Here is a 15121-nt window from a genome sequence, read left to right on the forward strand (position 1 = left end):
TTTCATGTACAGTATAAAAAAAGCAATATATTTGCAACCATACTTTTTTTTCATGTAACTGATGTACATAATATCACACAAAGGACAGTGCAACATAAAGTATGAATCCATACTAAAGGACAAGGGTTTGTACGGCATAAGTGTGAAGGAACAAACAAAGTTTTCAAAAGAATTAAATTCAATAATTGCAGTAAGGTTAGACTTTCTATTTCATGCTGAGTTTAATTGGAAAAATAAAACACAATATTAATATTACCAATGTCTTTGAATGTGTTATTTCTTAAAGCTCAAACTTACAAACCGTGAAAATACAATTTTAAAAAAAATCCAATCTAAGTATAGTACACTATTGGTATGTAGAATACACGTTGTGACTGCATACTCCATTATTTTGTACATTGTAAGAGGTTCAACATACCTAAGAAATCATAAACTTCTAAATATGAGAAAAAATACACTGGTACGATAAACCTATTAATCTTATCTACATACAAGATCACTATTCAATACACAGATAATATTCTGAATAAATTTTTACTTTCTCTTCTAATTACAATACTCTTTTTATGTACTGCACTAATTTTTGTCATAATTTATTAAAACTGACTTGAAGCAACAAGTCTCTCTCTCTCTCTCTCTCTCATATTACCAGAAATGAGTGTTCTGGTGATCAACATTCACACTAAAATCTACATCTAAATATACCGAATGTGTCTCAAACTATAAATGCTACACATCAATGTTTTGTAAAATATAAGGGTACAGACATAAATCTTCTCAAAAATTTTATAGGATAACTATAAACAGAATGAAAACATAGAAACATTATAAAATAAGAGAATGAGAATATAGAAAAATGCTAGAAAAAAAAAATATATGCACAGAATCCCCCTCTTGCATGATTGCTGCTTTGATTAACGTGACTAAGAAAGTCAATTATCGCCTGGAGCCGCTTTGGTAACTAGATCCATAACTTCCCCATCCTGTATTCCCCGTGCCGGAGTTACCCCAGCTACCACTTCCTTGCTGGCTCCAACTGCTACTTGAAGGACTTGTTGAAGATTGGCTACCATAGGACTGCTGACTGGAGCCATAGCCTTGCTGACTTCCATAGCTTCCATAGCTCTGAAGGGAAACCGTTGAGATATCGTCACTACATGAAATGCTAGAACTCTAGTTGGTAAAGGCAAAAATTACATCAGTGTTGTATGATAATACCTGTAGTCAAATCTTTATATTATTATTACTAAGCTACAACCCTTAGTTGGAAAGGCAAGATGCTATAAGCCCATGGGCTCCAACATGGAAAAATTAGTCCAATGAAGAAAGGCAACAAGGAAAGAAACTAAAAGATAAGGAATTAAAAACTAAAATAAAATATCTTGAGGACAGTAACATTAAAATAGTTCTCTCATATATATACTGTAAACTATAAAAACTTCAAAACACAGGGGGAAAGAGATGATAGAATAGTGTGCCCAAGTTTACCCTTAAGAAAGGAAGAGCAGAAAGAATTACCTGGTTCCAATACTGTTGCTGGTAGTACTGCTGATTCCAGTTGCCACTGTAGCTTTGACCATACCCTCCTGTATTGTAGCTTCCAGTCTGCTGGTTACTTCCCCATCCCTGGTTACTGTAATTACTGTAACCACCATAACCCTGGTTGCTCTGCACCCCCTGGTGACCTGCCCACTGGCTGGTAGAGGAGGAGCTGGAGGATGTCTTGTTATCATAATTCTGCAGATGAAATAATCGGGAGGAAATTAGAAAAAAAAACATTATAGTACCTTTGAGATGATCTGCTCACAATATGCAATGGTTTCATATTCATGTTCCAACATTTTGTTAGGACGCTGCCAAAGATTGTGTACTTCCAAGTTGGATAAACAAGAACTTGGTTACTGAATTAGATATATTATTAGCAGTCTCTCTTCTTTTTCTTACACACCGTTATCCCTGTATTAAGGGGTCGGGTATCTGATGTGGCCCTCTCCAATGCCTTCGATCAAAGGCATCCTCTTCCACCAAACCTCTTCTCTCCATATCACCCTTCACCTTATCTCAACATCTAACTCTCTGCCTCACACTGAGGGACCTTGGGGAACCCAAACATAGAATAAGGCCTCCCTCTTGATCTTCTCCCCCTTTCAGGTTTCTCCCAAGCCCTCCCCACCATTCATCCTCCACACGTGGCCACACCATCTCAGTCGTGACACTCTTATCTCAGTAATGTTCATTACACCTGCCATTTTTCTTTTTTCATCATTTTCCAATCTTTCAAACAGTGATATTCCCTTAATCCACCTTAGCATTCTAATCTCTGTTCTCTCAAGCTTTACTTGCTTCCTCTTTTCATCTAAAAGCCCATACATTAACCTTGGTCTTATTACTGTGCTATAGATCTCGACTTTTCCCTTAATTGGAATTTTCCTATCACATACCACTCCTGCTACCTCCCTCCACTTTCCCCATGCTGCTTTTATCCTATACTCAACCTCAGCCTCACATCCTCCCTCCTGATTTATAGTAGATCCCAAGTATCTGAAAGGTTCTACCTGTTTTATAACTGCTCTTCTACTTTCATGTATGGCTATCTTGTCCCTACCTTCCTTACAGCTAACCATAGCTTCAGTCTTATCCACATTCCCCCGCAAACCACCCCTTTCCAGACACTTGCCACTCTACCACCCTTCTCTGTAATTCTTCCTCATTTTCAGTAGTAATCACCAAATCTGCATATAGCAAGACCAACACAAAAATTGGCTGATTGCTGACCCCTGATGTAATCCAATAACTAACTTCAAAGGTTTCTGTTTCTCCAACTCTTGCTACTTTTGTCATTGTAATTTTGTAAATCATCTCTACCATTCTAACCCTTAGGTCCTTAGAGGAGGATATTGGACCATGTAAACTTAGGGTTCTTTCTCTCTGCATAAAAAAAAAATTGGTGCAGCTGGAATAAATATAAGAAATGTACAGTAATAGTGACTTGGAGAATGAAGAACTAAATGCAAGTCACATGATGGTAAAGCTCATAAAATACTGTATTTTCTTTTTGTTGAGAAAATAAATAAGATTTATTGATTAAGGAGACTGTAGGGATCAAATTTTATGCAAATAGTAATGTTGGTACAAATATAGATACACCCACCGAATTCCTGTTCCAGTCATTGTAATATCCACCGGAGCGACCACTGCGATCTTTGCTGTATACTCTCTGCAATTCTCGGCCACCACTTCGGTTGTCTCTGTTGTAGCCTCCGCGGCTGCCGTAACTGCGATTGTAATCGCGGTTGTCCCGGTCTCTGTTCCACCCTCCTCTGTCTCTGCGATCTGTGTATCCTCCACGACGATCGCGGTCCCACCCTCCTCTGAAGTTGCTGCTGCCTCTATTTCCTGAATGAATATGGGCAAGATACATGAAGACCGTACATTCCTGAACAAAACTATTTCCTGAAGAGCAAAGTCAACAATCTTAAGAGGTTTATACATACCTAACACAACTACAGAATTTTCTTACATAAAAAAACAACTATCATAAGTTTTGCTCTTTGAATTTCCAGCAAAGGTATTCAATTTAAACAAATTGGAACTTAGCCATTGTAGCACTAAACCTATGCAAAGATCTGACGGAGCTACTTCATGAATGCTGGCTTTACTAGGTTGACAGAAGTTTACAAAATAAGCTTTTCTAGAATTATGGTTTTGGTGGGATAGTCAAAATAAAACTGAATATTGATGTACTTTACAAGCAAGCCATTGCAATGCAGTATATGTAAAACGTTTCACAAAAACAGCTGTTATGGGGGTTGAAATAGCATCCTTTGCCTTCCTTCAAACTATTGATCACCATCTATATATTTTTTTCATAACAGTATAAATAATTGAACACAAAAAAAAAGAGAGAGAGAGAGAGAGAGAGAGAGAGAGAGAGAGAGAGAGAGATTTTTGTTTGTTTCTTTCACCAACATGAATCCATATAGTGATGTTAATTTCATTCATATTCTCAAGGTTATTTATTATAATAATGCCTAGTTAATACAGGTATTTATTTCAGATAAAATAAAGTTCCCCTAGTTAAAATATGAAATAAATTTGGGACTTGGGTACCACATTATACAGACTAATCATGTATTATTGTGGGAAATTTTTTCTTTATATCCGCGAATGTATACTACTAACCTTCAACTCATCCTTAAGAGAAGTATATTAACTAAACTGGCTGGTTTTACTGAACAGGGAAATATCAGTGCCCTTTATTCTTGGAGAAGAGCAAGTGGTGACTCTGCCAACCTCCTGAGCATGAAGATGTTGCACGTGTTATGCTAGGAAACAGGTAGGAGAGATCATGAAGGAACCTATATCCATTATGGTCATAATGAAAAATGGGTTGCATACATTTTGTCAATCCTCCCCTCTGTCCAGCAAGATGGGCGAGATACTTCAATACAGTGCTTTTCTTTAAGAAAAGTTACCGGTACCTTCGTGAATTTTGCCTCCATTTAGCAGGGGAAAAAGGAAGAGGAGAGCAGTCAGATATTCTCTCTCTCCTTCTAGACTTGCATCACAATCGTTACCTTACGCGAGATGCTACTAGGTTTGCAACGCAGCTTAGTGAGTAACTAACATTAGGCCTAAGATAAGGTTAACCAGAGGGTAGTGGGCAGCTAATGCTTGTTGTATCACTCCTACCTTCAAGACTAGCACCACTGACGAGTTCTTACTGATGATTAGGGTAGATCTGATATCCCTGACTTCATCTCATGAGACTTGGCCCTGGTAAACAAGGGCATGAGCCCTTGTACCTCATACTTTATCGCCTTCATGCAGGAAGGGGATTGGTACAGTGCCGTTCCACCTACAAAGCCATGTAGAGGAACCAGGCAGACTGTGGAGAGTCAGACTAATTGGTCGTTCTGCACTTCGATGACAATCTTCGACAGGCGTAACATCCAAAGATTTGGGTGTTGTCTCTGAAAATTCTTGCAATAGGGGATGGGGAAGCAGCAGTAACATCTCATAATATCATAGGAATACACAGTTTTTTTCTCCCAAAAGAAAAATATCCTTCAGGATGGGGAATGGAGGTCAGCACCCTTCATCAGACTGACAGTGCATTACAGCAACCTCTCTCCCACAGGAAAACAAAAAATGGAGTTATGCAAACATAATTCTATTGACCAGACTTCCTACCCTTCTACAATGATGAATTCTACTTATACTTCTCAGAAGTCACAGCGAAGACTATGAAGGCAGATGGGAAAACTTTAAGGCCATCTTCCCGAGTCGCGCATAGGCCAACGACAGGCAAAGCACAACAGCCCTGTGATATGTCCTTAGCAAATTTGCAAATTGGTAGCCACTAAAGAGAAGCAAAAGGGTGGTGGCCTTTCCCTTAACATTTGGCAGTGGAGGAACTCTTCAGCAGACAAAGCACCAGTGATGTTCATAGAAAACCTTCCTTAGGATCTTGTTGTCAGCCACAAAAACTTAAAAACATGAGGGATATGACAGCAACAGGAACAAGAGGAACAAGTATACTGAATAAAGCTAAGTAGCTAAGATATGATGACAACGCAAACTACGTCTGTACTTTCAGGCAGCTAACGTTTAAACAGCTATTCCAGCTTTATTGAAGTAACCCTTTTATAAATGAATGAAGGCTTTTTTTATGTATAAGAACAAATCAATAACCTAAAAAAGGATGGAATTCTTTTTTTTTTAAGTACAGTAGTAACCTTTAGAGAATTCCTTAATCATTCCAAGTTGTCATCGGGTATGTATAAGTGCGTGTTGGTTTTGAGCACTTCTGAGTGGCTAAAGATGAAGGAATACATCTAATATCTCTATACACCACACGAATCTAGTCATCAGGTGAAAGTTCATCATGTACTCCCTTGGCCAATATTTTTAGGACTCAATGTTGTTCAATTTGCCCTTGTCAAGTAGAGTTTCCTGGCTATACTTGATTTTGAGAAGGCCACAGAGGCCAAGATCCCTTGTCTGTTTACCCTTACAACCAGGAATAACACTGACTTTGACAACGTCAGCATCACTGGATACCTTAGCAAGGTACTGTGTTCGGCGCTCCATTGTCAATATGAGGCTAACAACATTACTGAACTGCTTCTCCTTTAGAGGATGCTTATGTCTTTCCCGCTGCTCGGGTCAAATTAAACGTTCTCTTGTTTCATGAGATAGGTTGGGAATTCTCTATTGTTATTCCTAGACCCAATGACCTCTCCGTAGTCATGAAAGCTTCAGAAAAAAAGGGGGACCGTGGTTCGCAATAATTTTTCCATTAAGTCGTGTGATCAAATGCCTGAGCTATTTAGAAAAGGAATAAAGATACTGAAATGAAAATACATAATAATGATTTTGCAAAACTATAGTAGAGTAAAATAATGAAATGAGAATAAACAAACAAATGATAAAAAAAGAGAGAGAGAGAGAGAGAGAGAGAGAGAGAGAGAGAGAGAGAGAGAGAGAGAGAGAGAGAAGCAAAACCTCATCTTCCTCCACATAGTCATGGATTTCTTCTCTCCCTCCACCTACCTCCTCCTCACTCTACAATATTCTAAAATTAGCGCTAGGAGTGTATCAATCGAGAAACACACCATGCGCCATTTTTAAAATATAGCAGAAATCACAATTAATATTTTGTTATTTTCAACCGTGGGGTAATTGGTAAATATAATAGCTAGGAGTTTCATTTTAATATAAAGAGTAGCAAATACAGTATGCACAATACAGCTAACGTATTAAATACCCTAACTATGCATGATATATGTCGGTAATGTGTTTTAGTAATGTTTTAACATAAATATCCTGGGGTCCATAGCCTGAAGCTCCCTCAACTTTTCCACATTCATAAATTTCAAAACCAAGGATAAAATATTATAATCAGGCACAGGTTCAATGTATTTTTCATTTTTTTTAAATATGCCCTGTTGGATGACAGAGGAGCAGTTTCAGGGATATTTATATAGTGTTGATGAGCAGATACTCATCAATAGTAACTAACTCGCTGGGACCTGCTGCTCACATCCGTCAATGAAATGAGGTCATAATCTTACCATCATCAAGTACAGTATTCCTCATTCTCCCACAATGTCTTCGATCTTTCCATAAATTGCAAGGATTTCTCAATGGTAAAAATTTTTGTTCACCAAAAGTTGACCCCCATATGAAAGTAATTTTGTGCAAATGCCAATCGGCTTTCTTTGTTGGCTTCTGTGAAGTTTTGTTTTACAGCTGGGACACGATGGGCCAACCTCACGTAACCGACAACTTGAGGTGACAGGTATGCAAGGGAGATGTAATTCACTTGTCAAAGTAACCACTGTTTTCTTGGGAGTTTCTGTCGCAGAAATAACAATTTCCTTCCCTTGCTGCCATGTTGTTACTCGTGGACGTCCACATCTAGACTTAGTTCTTACGTGTCCTCCTTACTTTTATCTGTTAATCCACAATTGTACGGTCAGCTTTCTTTTCCATACGTCAGATTATTTTGCCTCTTCTTTGTAATCACTTCAGGAGGATCGGCCTTGTTGTTCAGAGGGCAGATCCCCGCTGTGACGTATTTGAATGAAACTGATGCTTTGTTCAAGGACCAACACCATTTGGCTATTAACACTACGCAACAGAAGAATGTCCAACAAATGGAATAGACGTAGGAAAAGTTTTAACGCTTTTTGAATTTTCTAGCTTAACTAATATGCAACTTTCTACATGCATCTCCTGTTTTCTTCAGATACTGTAAATCACAAACCTCTTAATGTCTCCTGAGGTTTCCGCTATAAATCACAAGTCAAAGTATAAACTTTTCAAAATCAATAGCATCAGCAGTCCCCAACACACTTCATATGAATCAATCCCTTCACCTAACCCTTTCACCCCCAAGCTATTTGGAACTTTCCCAACCACAACCCCCCGCGCGTTTTCAAGCGTGTTTCGCAATATTTTCATTTTAGAGTGTGCTGACAGCCTTAATTTTTGTCATAGAGAGGTCAGGTTGGTCTCATTATTTTGGAAAATGCCCGAAGTTTCTCATACAATTATAAAAAGGTATGAAGAAAAAATGTATATAGCATTTTTATGGAACAACGTACCGGTACGGGCATGAGGGTTAAGGGATGAGTTTTGTGAAACGTACCAGTATGGGCATTGGGGGTAAAAAGGTTAAAGGATGATGATGAAGATGATGTTATTCTCTTTACATCATACTTCTTTCGTCCCTCTGTCTCTTCTCTTCTTCCATCCCCAAACCATGTAGTAAAATAAGAAACAATTTGACCAATCTCTAACAATCTTTCTCTCATATTTAAAGCATATATCTTATCAATTATCCTCTTCTTTTATCTTCATTTCATTATTTCACTTTTGATATTTCCTTATAATGTATTTTCTATTTTTCTTCATCCGTTTCAAGCTATTATAAAAAAAGAAAGAGAGAGACTTTCCAATGTACAACTTTGTGTATAAAATTATCGTTTTTAAATTAAAAAATATATTACATTCTTAGTATAAAAAAAAAAAAAAAAAAACACACACACACACAACACAACAACTTTGTTTCAATGGGGCCTAGTTTTGCTCCTCAAACCAAACTCTTAATCAATGCTTCAAGAGAACCCCAAAACCTCCTCTCTATTAAATATAAACTTCATAATTATGTTTAAAAATCATTAACCGAGAGTTAGAAGTAGGAAACAATTTGGGAAGCATGGGGGAAAAATTCATAGTTAAGTAAAATATTGTGACTGGAGTTATGAATGAAAAGCATACAAATGGTGCCGAGACTTGTTAGTCTTCTAAACATGAAAGGAATAAAGAAAAAATCACAAATAAATATCCAGCATACCATAGCCACCTCTGTTCTCCATGAAACCCCCTCTTCGGTCGTGGAATCCTCCTCGGAAGCCTTTCTTCTGTCCGAAACCAGCGGTTTCCCCTTCTTTGTTGTACTGAGCCACCAGCTTCCCAGCTTCTTCACGCTGAAGTTCTACAAATTCTACTGCATCAAACAGTTCCCCTTCCTCTGGCAGCTTGAAGTTTGCTGTTATAAAAAATCGTTGTCATCATTTACCCTCGTAACTGTCGTCCACAGCAAAGGCTTTCACTGATTTAGACTCATTATCTTTTACTCTAGGTACAAAAAGTTGAAATTCTTTATCAAACAATACTAGGAAACAAAAGCTGTTGATAAAATGCTCTAGTTACTATCAGTGAAAACCTTTAGCAACATCTCCAAACTGCTGCAATAAAAGGAAAGAAATTTAATACCAGTGAACAGGCTAGGTGTAGTAAGAGCAAGCATCATAAGGTTATTTTACAGTGGAAGAAGTAAGCACAGTTGACAGCTAACCATGATTCCACAGTCAGTGTCACTTTTTTACCTTTTATCACGTCCTTTATTTACCTTTCATCTCTAGGACAGCTTTATCAGGAACATCCTTGCCTTCTTCCTTCTCCCGCTTCTCAGTTCGTTTCTTCAGGTTCTCGTCTGAAGGGCAAATTACCACTGCCCGACGATAGAAGCCAGCAAAACCCTTCATTTTACGCCTCTGAGCCGATGGGTATACATTCGTCTGTTCCGTATCAGAGGAGATAAACAAGAGCCATTAGGCACTTAAGTTTCTAGATCCTGCCCAACGACCTTAAGGAGGTCAATATGGCTGTTGTCAGCCTTCTAAAAGTGTCCTCTGTAAAGACAGTCTGCAAGAACAGGTTAATAGCAGCAGTTCTTCTGTTCGTTTCCCCCCCTCTTAAACATCTAAATACGTACCTGTGTGACCCAAAGATCAGGACCTGCTGAAATGATCAATCTTTTCTTTAATATCACAACAATCATAATTCTTATCTAAAGATAAGGTAGTTGTTCTTCTAATCCCCTACATCCAGATTTTAATCAACATCCTCCTGTAATTGAAAAATTGTTAGCCAATGCCAACCCACCCCACGTGACCTTCACGGCCATATATATATCAGGTGATGGCGAACCTGTTTAACACACTAACCGCCTAATGTGCCCTAAAAACACCAGCTAACTAAGGTTTAGAACTTACGCATCTTCCAAACTTCAGACAACTTCTATCCATATTCTCTGTTGATGCATGTTAGTCAGTCCAACTTATGTTAAAATATAGATCATCTATACAGCGCCACTTCAAACTTTATTTACACAAGGCAATCAGAAGCTGAAAACCTCTATTTTCTAATATTTGTTCTTCAAAATCTATTAGTAACTTTACCTCTTAAAGCGAATATATGTTACAAATCAAATGAGTGTTCATAACTGGCAATACATATTGCAGACATCTGCATCATTAACTTACGTCAATTTCACCTGATTTACGTGACAATTCCGTCCCGCTCCAGATATTATGGACACCTCTGTTCTCACAGTGTAAACCTAATGCAAACAAAGATCATACATCATGCTACACATATTAGCAAGCTACCTGCTTTCAGTACACGACTGATCAACAATTAATGACATCTCTTTTCATTAGCGTACACTGTACTTCTGGAAAACACTTCTGAACAGGTGATACATTACCATGTATATCACTGTAAAAATAATACAATACCAGTACATTATTAGCAGACATGAGAGTACCATTGACTACGATCTTGTTTCAACAGAAGCCATAAGCTTCAATACATTATTTCCTAAACTACTGCATCAAATTTGCCGTCTTAACTTGTAAACCTCTTTTTTTCCCCTCCGCCTAATTCCAACATTACTTCACACCACATTACATTAAATTCTTAAAACATAAAATAGAGTTCAGAAGGAAATTTAGCATTTTCAGCTAAGAGCCAGATATTTAACATGTTTTTATATTTTAACTTACAAAGAAACCATTACTATGGTTTATTTCTCTGAAAGATACGAGGCCTCCGTTTTCCTCACACAAACATTAACGCAGTGAAACCCTAGACAAACAGATTTTCTTCTTACAGGAGCCAAAATCTATTGCAGTAGTTGTGTCTGGTTTCAGCTTATATCCACTTGCAAGGATCAATATCAAAATGGTACAAAAGCTCCAAATTTTATATACTTTGATTATACACAACGTAAGCAAGCTAGACGATTTCTCAAAGCTCACGATGATTAAAGAACTCGTTCCTGTTGAATATTTCTCTAAAAGATTATTTTTTTCTAATAAGAAATAAACATAAGAACCTATGAATTACCTTCAACTGCTTAATCATAGCCTCTTTTAAACCAGGACTTATTTCTAAATTTGACTTTTCAAACGGTGTTATCAGAGGTACATCCTTACAGGCATGATGTACCAATAATCAAATTTGAATGACCTTCTCCTACATCACAAAATTCTCATCTCTGCCAGTTAGTGAAACCTGTAAAAAAATCATTAAAATACAAAGGTTACAGCTTCCACCTCTCGGTGCACCTAACACTAGTACACTGTGAATTGCTTGAAAGGTTTATTCATTCTTTTTAATAAAAATTTATCTTATTTTTCTTACTTTCTATGACCCTTTTTATAGATTTCATTATCCATCACCTTTTATATTGACCTACATACAGAACAATTCCAAACTTATGATTTTATTTATAATCGTTCAAAATAGAAAAACAAAAATAATTCGCCCTCAGCGTGTACGATTCCAAAGCCAGGATTTTTACTTATTCGCAACTCCAAAATCCTATTAAATCTCTTGAATGTCTTTATACGTTTACACCCTTAAAATACACTAAAGTAACAATGTATTACCAAAATCTTTGGGCGCCATTTTCCCAAGAGATCATGTTAGAGCCAACCAATATTACAACGCAGGAATTACTATCCCCTTAGCTATTAACGAACTCCTTTGCATTACTTGAGGATACTTTCAATCATTCCACAACCATTGCTGAATTTCAATATTCACGAGAACATTTTATGTCCTAAGCTAAAAAGAATTCTGAAGAAAAAAGGAAACCTTCAGAAACAAAAGTAATTCTCACACGACAATGCAAAACAAATCTAATACAGTGATACGATACATATGAAAAGCGCAAACCTGACCAGTTAGCACTGAACTATCGGGGTAACTTGAGTAACTAAATACAGTTTAAGAAAGCTTCATCAGATATACCGGCACATTCCTGAAGTGGCATCAACTAAATAAAATAAATGGAAGGTTACTATTGGCTACTTATAACTTCATACCCTTAGCAATAAGTGAAATATTTTTGTTTTCCTCTAAATACCAACAATACTCTATTGCTGGACTTTACGTACAGAGTCCAACTGATTTGTTGTTATTGGACCTTCAAATGATAAAGATAGCAAATCATTGGTGGAAAATTGTGGTCAAAAGCAAGACTCAAAGAATGTGCAACTTGTGAATAGTAAAAAACCAAAAGGAAATGCACATTTATCATGCAACCGTGTAATTTGGAAGTTCTATTAACTTTAAAAGAACACTCTTCTTCCAAAAAATCATTTTTGGAAACTCATGTCTGCAACGAAGCATAAAAGGCTAGCCATAAAGCAAATGTAACTTCTTGAAACCTTTAAGAACCTCCAAAGTAATCTTAATGTGCGTAATGATATCAAAAGAAGAGATCTCTTCAGCTGGTACAATCTGATGTTTACATTATGGAAAAACATGACTTTCATACAAGCCTTTAGTGATAAGATGCCTTATGTGCTGTGACAATGCTCTCCAGTTACATTAAATTCAGATAAAAACATTGTTTCAAATCCACTTGTGCCTCATTCCATTGTACCTGAGAATCACACAGTCAACGGGGTTTATACAAACGAGACGTTGCCTGTTCATTACAGCCCATTAATCATAAGAGGCTTGAATACCCAGAGGATTGGGGATGGGAGAAGAGACACTGAAGAGCTCAAACGTTCAGCAGGGTAACGTGGGTGTTTCCGTGATGGCGTCTCAAAGGCGAGACGGGGAAAGTCAGCGGTTCTAAATTGTGGGTTCTGTAGGTCAGAATATACACCTGGACTGAGGACTTCCTGTTGCACCAACTCCCAAGTGGTACCACAGAAAAAGAGGATAAGAGGAAAAAGTGACATGCAATTCCCTATCTTTCCATTGAAGAACACATGCCACCACAACTGGGCAATAGGAGAAAGCATTTAAGTATCTCTCAAGTCAAGTTAAAGAGGAAGAATTAGGGGAAGGTGGATTGACATGATGATAACTCAAGTCAATACTGATCAGAGAGGTGAAGACTGCACAAACCTCGTGGGCCCACTTGACCCCAGGAGAGATGGGTATCCCGAAGACGGGAGTTGTCGTCGAGAAAAAGCTTGAGGAAAATACTCATGAAGAAAATAGAGGGATGTAAAAAGAACAAGCATAAACTCAAACACGTCTAAACTAATCTCACTACTGTATATCAACAGAAGAACCGAGAGGAAAGATATAATCCCCAACTAAACGGAAAGCTAAAACCCTACGAGATATAATACATTAATATAATAAAACAGTAAGTAAAAAATTGGCTAAAGGGGTGACTGACAGGAATCGGTTTCCAAAAACACGAGTATAAAAAAGAGAGAGAGAGAGAGAGAGAGAGAGAGAGAGAGAGAGAGAGAGAGAGAGAGAGAGAGAGAGAGAGAGAGAGAGAGAGAGAGAGAGAGAGAGAGAGAGAGAGATATTTTCTGCTAATTGGTTAAGAGGATGAACGACAACTAAATCATCACCAGTGTGCAGTTTTTATTCCTCCCCATAAGAACTCTTGAATAGTTTCAGATACAATAATGAAATTAGAAAATATACAATAATCCTACTCTTGCCTGAACACCTGATTAAGAAATACTATTGCATATATTAAGCACCATCTCTTCTATCTTATAATGTTTATATATATAGCTAAGGAATTATAAATACATCAAGTATTGTTGTAGCCTTAGATCTCAGACTAACGTATTTGTAAACTGTCCAGTAGGGTTAGCTCTCGTACTATTTCCAATCCTGCCAATTTGGAAATTTGATTTAATCTTCTACTAGTGTACAATCATTGTGTCGACCATTTCTTTTCTTTCTGATGAAACACGCCTTCAAAGCTAATACATATTATTGGAATTTACCCTGAATAATCTTATTCTCAACAAGGGATTTTTTTCAATAAATCGAGATGATATATCAGCCATGTGAAACGTGCATTCCGCAGCACAGAATTATCATGCCCATAACCATTCTTTTCCAAATCCCATATACCTTGTCTGTGCGCACTGTGATGGGAAAAATAAGAAAAACCATCTTTAATGTTCTTGCTAAAGTAGGTAACTCCTTCAACCGCATAGGAAGGGCTGGGACGATAAAGTAAGCGCCCCAGACAAACCAGCAGGCAGAAAAAAAACCATAGTCTAATAAGCCTTTAAACTAACAAAACTGAACCAGATAATCTGCTAACATATACACAAGAAATTAAAAGGCTTTATAACAGTTTTATATACCTGTGCTTTGGTTCAGGTAAACATCGTAACACTTGTAAGTCACCAGGTTATACCATCCATCAAAATTAATGCTAAGTAAAATCAATTTTTCTAATATGATTTTTAACCCAGGTATTCTCTCATTCAAGGGAGCGCTGAAATATACATCCCTAGATCCCTTCCAAAAGAAGATTGGACTGACTAACTGCATCACAAAGTTATGGATTTCTTCCTTCCTCCCACCCTCTTGATGAAGAGCTGTAGTTTCTTTAATTTCTTAAGAAAAAGAATTCATTAGCATATTGTTAAACATGTCACTCCTGTTCAACTTACCATCGTCCCTCCATTCCACGGTATCATTGCTTGTACAATAGGTCCCCCATCCGGTTTGTCATCCGAAGAAACGAATCCTGCAGCGCTAAAAAAATTCCTCCTCTAAACACCTATCATAAGTTGACAGTGTGACTGGCACTCAAGACCAGACATACCTACATATTCATAACAGTATCAAAATACTGCTTCCTAATTGTATTGACTACTGTCTGTAAATATCTTCTATAACAACTCTCACACTTACCTTGAATACATTTTCCAGCTTGGGGACAGAGACTGATAAAACAAAAGTCGCACCTACCTTTTTGATATGATGAAAATGATACCTGAAAATCCCAGAACACTTACCTTTTAAATCTGAAAGG

The 15121-nt window shown here is 37.4% G+C and overlaps 1 protein-coding gene across 1 annotated transcript in view; it reads right to left on the bottom strand.

Annotated features, from left to right (window-relative positions):
- Positions 1 to 246: 246 nt before the first annotated feature.
- LOC137624278 (heterogeneous nuclear ribonucleoprotein U-like protein 1) overlaps positions 247 to 15121 on the bottom strand; it is a 148455-nt gene continuing 133580 nt past the window's right edge. The window contains exons 8-12 of the mRNA XM_068354820.1: positions 9422 to 9590; positions 8864 to 9058; positions 3152 to 3396; positions 1519 to 1737; positions 247 to 1125 (exon numbers count right to left, since the gene is read on the bottom strand). Coding sequence (XP_068210921.1) covers positions 937 to 1125; positions 1519 to 1737; positions 3152 to 3396; positions 8864 to 9058; positions 9422 to 9590 — 1017 coding nt within the window. The 3' untranslated portion in view covers positions 247 to 936. The remainder of the gene's footprint in view (positions 1126 to 1518; positions 1738 to 3151; positions 3397 to 8863; positions 9059 to 9421; positions 9591 to 15121) is intronic.

The sequence above is a fragment of the Palaemon carinicauda genome, chromosome 31, assembly GCF_036898095.1.
Source record: "Palaemon carinicauda isolate YSFRI2023 chromosome 31, ASM3689809v2, whole genome shotgun sequence".
Lineage (NCBI taxonomy): Eukaryota > Metazoa > Arthropoda > Malacostraca > Decapoda > Palaemonidae > Palaemon > Palaemon carinicauda.